The following is a 5,745-nucleotide window of genomic DNA, read 5'->3' as shown; positions in this document are numbered from 1 at the left end:
TGCACGGAGAGAATGAAAGTGAGTGTGCACAGGGAGAATCAAAGGGAGTGTGCACAGGGAGAATCAAAGGGAGTGTGCACAGAGAAAGTGAGTGTACACTGGGAGAATTAAAGTACGTGTGCACAAGTGGAATTCAGGTAAGCATGCACAACTGTCCACAGAGTGCTTTTGTTATGAAAGATCAATAAATCAATAAAATAATTAAAAAACCTCCAGTAAAATAATAATTTAAAATAGTAAATTAAAAAAATCAGTAAAAAAAACCAATGAAGATCCAGGTCTGCTTAGACACGTCCCAGTTAGGCGAGAGCTGGGCTGGAAGGACCCACAAAGGGCTGTGAGGCTCTGGGAAGCTGTGCTGCACGTTCCTCCACAGCTTCTGAGGGCAGCCAAGGCCACGAGCAGCGACTCCACACCTATTTCTTGTCTGGCTTTCAAGGATCTATCGCTACCAGACGTACGACTACGCCTTCAGCAGCAACGAACGCTTGCTCCACGCCTTGGGAGGGAACGACTTCACCCGCCTGCTCAACCAAACCATCGATGAAGCCATGCAGAAAGCTGGCTTCTCCCACAAGTTCATCAACGAGATGGTTTGTTCGGCCATGAGGTTTAATTATGGGCAGTGCGTCAACATCAACGGATTCGTAGGTGAGCGTTGAGTGTTTGTTTCATAGGTGGGTGTTTCATAGATCAACCCCCACCACGATCAAGGGGCACAGAGGGTGAAACAGCCACAGCAACACATCTGTCCCAGGGATCTTGAGCTCTTCCCAATGTTGGGATCACTGGATTCCTGCTCCCTGGACTGGTGCAGCACCTCCCATGCTGAGTTACCACCTCGCTCCAATAAATTGCTGGCTAATGCAACTGCTTAACCCTGACCTTCATCAATCTCTGTGCCCCAAAGGGATAATTCCCCCCCCACACACTAATTTTCCACTTTGTTTCAAGTGCTCCCCTACAGAATAACACTAAACAAACCTCTTTAATAATCACAATTTCCTCGTAGGTGCTATTTCTCTGGCGTGGATGGAATCAGCTCTATGGTCAGTAAAAGGAGGAAACAAACTTGTCTGTATCGGCCTTCTCTCCTCTTCCAAAGCTGAAGTTATCCCTGGTAGAGTTTTATCTATAGAGCCAAAAATCAGACCCAAACCTACAGGTGAGTTGATTTTATTTTTCCTTTGGAGGGGAACGACATGTTCCAGCAGCCAGAGACCAACCTTGGTCTCTGTCACAGCTCTTGGCTGACCAGAGGAACAGCCTGGGTCTTACTCAGTCTTTTAAGATAAAAAATGGGCTCTGCTCAAAGCTCCAGCTCACAGCACGCCCACAGCTAAGCTGGGATTAGTTTATAACTCATAACAAAGCGTAATTTGCCTAAATAGGGTGGAATTTTAAAAGCCTGGTGTTTGTGGGAGGGACAAACAGGATTCCCTCCAGCCACGGAGCGGGATAACCGAGCTTTTCTCTGCAGGAGAGACAGTGAAGTTCTACCAGGTCACTTACAACACGACGTCAGGATTAACGGGGGACACGTACGACATCGTTGTCATCGCTACTCCGCTCAGCCACAAAATGGCCAACATCACCTTCAAGAACTTCGATCCTCCTGTCCCAGAGTTCCCAAATCCGTACCACCAGACAGTGACCACCTTAGTGCACGGGCGATTAAATGCTTCCTTCTTTGGTTACCAAGACTCATCTGATTTTCCTTTCGGTGCCATTTTTACTACAGAGAATCCCAAACTGTTCATCAATAGCGTGGGGGTGGTGTCTCCAGTGGAAGATGATGGTGATGAAGGAAAACCACTCTTGCCATTGGCCGTCTGGAGGGTGTCTTCAGAGGAGGTGCTCACCAAAGAGCAGCTTAACTTACTTTTTTCCTCTTATGACTCTGTTAAAATGAAGAAATGGTTGGCATATCCCAAATACAGCCCTCTAGAGAAATGCCCTCCCATCATCCTCCACGATAGGATTTACTACCTGAGCGGCATCGAGCGAGCCGCCAGCGCCATGGAGATGAACGTCATCGCCGCCAAGAACGCCGCCCTGCTCGCTTATCACCGCTGGTATGGGAACGCAGACAAGATCGACCAGGAAGATTTACATGAAAAACTGAAAACTGAGCTTTGAGCTTCACAGAGCCAACGGCCACGTGCTCACAGGAGCATCCACACTACAACCCTTAGTGATTTGGTCACCTCCTGTAGATGTTGAGCCATAATTAAAGCTAATGAACGAGGAATTCCTTGCTCAACCCCTCCAAGGAGGCACACAGTCAACTCAAGATGAAAACAGCACTAAAATGGGGGAGGAAGCTTCCTCAAGTCAACTCACAGGAGCATCCACACTACAACCCTCAGTGATTTGGTCCAACCCTCAGTGATTCGGGTCACCTGCTGTAGCTGTTGAGCCATAATTAAAGCTAACGAACGAGGAATTCCTTGCTCAACCTCTATGAGGAGACACTCAGTCAACTCAAGGCTAAAACAGCACTAAAATGGGGGAGGAAGCTTCCTCAAGCCAACTCCTTGATCCATCCCTATGTGAGATTTAAAGAAAATAATTTAAAAATGACATTTTAAATGCCATACAGACCCCAAAAGTGCCCTCTGCAGTAACGACTCTGCCCAACTCAGGATCTGCATCACTGTGATTAACCCGTCCGTGGCCCTTTCCCTCTCCAGATGCATTTCAGGCAAGCAAAAAAAAACCAAAACACAACAAAAAACCCGACTTTTTGACTGCAAATCTCTCTGCCTCAAGTATTTTCGGAAGGTTTTATTAAAGAATAATTTAAGGAATAATAGAATAATTCCTTGGGGTGGGAGTAGTGCAGCAGAAATTGGGGTTGCTGCCTTAATTTATTTCCAGAACAAGTGCTGTAGCTTCTGGAGGGGGGGACACGGGTGGGTCTGCTGCTTGTTGAGTTGCCAAAATGGGTGTAGATAAGCAAAAAAACACTTTATCTTTCACTTTGGTGAGGTTTGAAAGTGCTAATAATTAAGATGACCTCACCCTACAGCCAATTATGACTAAGTTTGAGTAATTAAAACCCTTATTTTAGGAGAATATCATGTCCCTTGAGTGTAATATCGCTGCCATACCTCAACCACGCCTGGATATTGCTGTTAATAAAGAAAATTAACACGTTGTTAATAAATAAAATTGATGTGCTGTTTGGAAAGGAAGCTTTGAGATAACATACATGTGTTCTGCACTCAACTACCCAACTGATCGTGTAGTTCAGACACATCCTCGCTGCCCCACGAGCAATAAAAGCTAAAACATAAAATGTTGTTGTACTTACAGTCTGTGTTATCCCCGTGGAATTGATTTCTCAGGGGGTTTTTTCTTGCACCAAGACAGGAAAATCTGAAAATCCAAGCTCAGGATTTGTTCTCACAACATCTAACACTGACAGCCGTCGCTCCTAAGAGTGATTGGGAAGTTTTCTGAGGAAATATTTTGAGTTCTCCCCCTCAAAAATCACTTCCTAAGCACTCTTGGCATCTTAGCAGTGCTTGAGAAAACACTCAACACCTTTCTGTTAAAAATATAGTGATAAAAAATGATCATCCCTGCCAATAAGGACTGAAAGCAGAAGCGTGCTCACAAAAGTGAACCAAAAAGGCCAATTTTTGCCTCATTTCCACTTAAGGGAAAAAATAATCTAGAGGTTTATTCAGCCCTTTCAGCCCCAACGTGCTTTGATTCCTGCACCACAGCTCTGTGGGGCTGAAATAAGAGTGAAAGTCACTGCTCCTGGCAGGAATTAAGAGTGAAAAATCACTGCTCCTGGCAGGAATTAAGAGTGAAAATCACTGCTCCTGGAAGGAATAAGAGCAAAAATCACTATTCTTGGCAGAAATAGAGTGAAAATCACTGCTCCTGGCAGAACCAAGAGCCAAAATCACTGCTCCTGGCAGAAATCCTCTTCGCAGCAGGGAATTTTACCATTTTGCTGGCAATTAAGAACCCATAACCCACTGAAAAAAACATGATACAGCTTTTTAGCTTATTCTTTATGAGATACTAACAGGAAAAACACCAAAGGCAGCAACAGCTTAACATCAACTTCAATAAATGAAACCTCCTGAAAGTCTTCCCTGAGTTTTAAAGCTATTGGGAGCAGAATTAACAACTGCCAGTGATTAGCAACAGAATTAACAACTGCCAGTGATTAATAACAGAATTAACAACTGCCAGTGATTAATAACAGAATTATTAACTAACAGTGATTAATAACAGAATTAACAACCACCTCGTTACCCCCCAAAAAAAGGCAAGTACAACTGACACAAGTTATGTCAACCATTACAAAATTTATTTAACAAAAACCCAAGAGTTTTACACTCAGGGATGCTTCACAGGAGGTGAAATGAAACAAAAACAGGGGGGTTTTTAGGACTCGTCACGGTTGGTACCGCCGCAGGTTTCTCCGGTGTTTGTTATACTCGTTCCAAAGCTTCCAACATAATGATGCTGTTTCCTCGTATTACCTACAAGTCAAAGTTCAGAAGAGCTGGTGAGATGTGGCACTGAGGGTCCTGTTGTCCCCACCCCGCCCTCCAAAGAATTTATTTTCCTAAAAATCTGTGCCAAAAATTGAAGTATTCATCAGAAAAATGAATCTGAGTGATTTTAACCCTAAAAGCACAGGGGTTGTTCTGTGTTATGAGAATAAACACGTTCACTGTGTAAAATCCAGCTGGTTTTACATGTCCCAGAATCACAGAATCCCAGAGTGGTGGGGTTGGAAGGGAGCTCAGGAGATCATCCAGTCCAACCTCCCTGCCAGAGCAGGTTCCCTACCCCAGGTCACACAGGAAAGTGTCCAGGTGGGTTTGAACATCTCCAGAGATGGAGACTCCACACCCTCTCTGGGCAGCCTGTCCCAGGGCTCCGGCACCCTCACAGCAAAGAAGTTTCTCCTTCAGTTTGTCTGGAACTGTCAGTGTCCCAGTTTGTGCCCATTGCCCCTTGTCCTGTCACTGGGCACCACTGAGAAGAGCCCGGCCCCATCCATTTGGCCCCCACACTTCAGATCTTGATAGACATTGATCAGATCCCCTCTCAGGCTGCTCTTCTCCAGGCTGAACAGTCCCAGCTCTCTCAGCCTCTCCTCACACGGGAGATGCTCCAGCTCCTCATTATCTAACCAGTCCCAGTTTGTGCTGGTGCCACTGGTCACTCACCACCATGCCAATGTTGTTCTGTTGTCCTCCCGGCGCCATCTCCACACACTCATCGATGACGAGGTTCATGAAGGGATCGAACCCCCGCAATATCCCCTGGACGTGGCGGCCGCCATTTAGTTTCACTGCAAGAAATTGAAAGTGTTTTAAAAGCAAAGAATTGCTGGACATGAAGATTTGATGTTTTTCTTACCCAAACCAAGCAGGAGGACACGAGGAGGGAGGTTCTTTTGTTAAAGGGAAACTTTTAGTGCATCACATCCAGTGTGGTAAGAATAGATTGGTTTTAATGGGTTAGGGGGGAGAATTTTAAACTCATATTGACCCAAATTAATGGATTTTGAAGCCTGAAGTTAGTCAGGGACCAATCTGGGCCTGGATGAGGAGTACCAGACCAGGCAGCTAGCATCCCCCCAGTGAGAGGGGAGTCAGGGAGGAAGAAGAGGAGGGGGAAAGGGTCTCAGAGAAGGAAGGAAGGCTCACAGGAGAAAGAAAAGGAGGGGGAAGGGGCTCAGGGAATAAAAAGAGGGGGAATGGGGCT

General features: G+C 45.6%; 2 protein-coding genes across 2 annotated transcripts in view; one reads left to right on the top strand and one right to left on the bottom strand.

Moving 5' to 3' along the window:
• PCYOX1 (prenylcysteine oxidase 1) overlaps window positions 1-2,139 on the top strand; it is a gene marked incomplete at its 5' end in the record, with an annotated part of 3,373 nt that extends 1,234 nt beyond the window's left edge. The window contains 3 exons of the mRNA XM_010178256.2: window positions 440-651; window positions 1,013-1,165; window positions 1,481-2,139. Coding sequence (XP_010176558.2) covers window positions 440-651; window positions 1,013-1,165; window positions 1,481-2,139 — 1,024 coding nt within the window. The remainder of the gene's footprint in view (window positions 1-439; window positions 652-1,012; window positions 1,166-1,480) is intronic.
• Window positions 2,140-4,457: 2,318 nt separating this feature from the next.
• On the bottom strand, window positions 4,458-5,375 carry SNRPG (small nuclear ribonucleoprotein polypeptide G). The gene is made up of 2 exons (XM_010178255.1): window positions 5,205-5,375; window positions 4,458-4,508 (listed from the first exon to the last, which is right to left on the bottom strand). Exons 1-2 carry the CDS (start codon window positions 5,373-5,375, stop codon window positions 4,458-4,460), a joined length of 222 nt encoding a protein of 73 aa, XP_010176557.1.
• Window positions 5,376-5,745: the final 370 nt, after the last annotated feature.

This window comes from Antrostomus carolinensis, unplaced genomic scaffold, assembly GCF_000700745.2.
Source record: "Antrostomus carolinensis isolate BGI_N321 unplaced genomic scaffold, ASM70074v2 scaffold12811, whole genome shotgun sequence".
Lineage (NCBI taxonomy): Eukaryota > Metazoa > Chordata > Aves > Caprimulgiformes > Caprimulgidae > Antrostomus > Antrostomus carolinensis.
This window is presented reverse-complemented; position numbering and strand designations above follow the sequence as displayed.

What these genes read in the sequence shown, in the direction of transcription:
- SNRPG (XM_010178255.1), bottom strand. Translation starts at nt 5,375, where the DNA reads ATGTCCAGCAATTCTTTGCTTTTAAAACACTTTCAATTTCTTGCAGTG. An exon ending in AGAACAACATTGGCATGGTG is followed by an intron (nt 4,509 to 5,204) that starts GTGAGTGACCAG and finishes TTTGACTTGTAG; the next exon opens with GTAATACGAGGAAACAGCAT.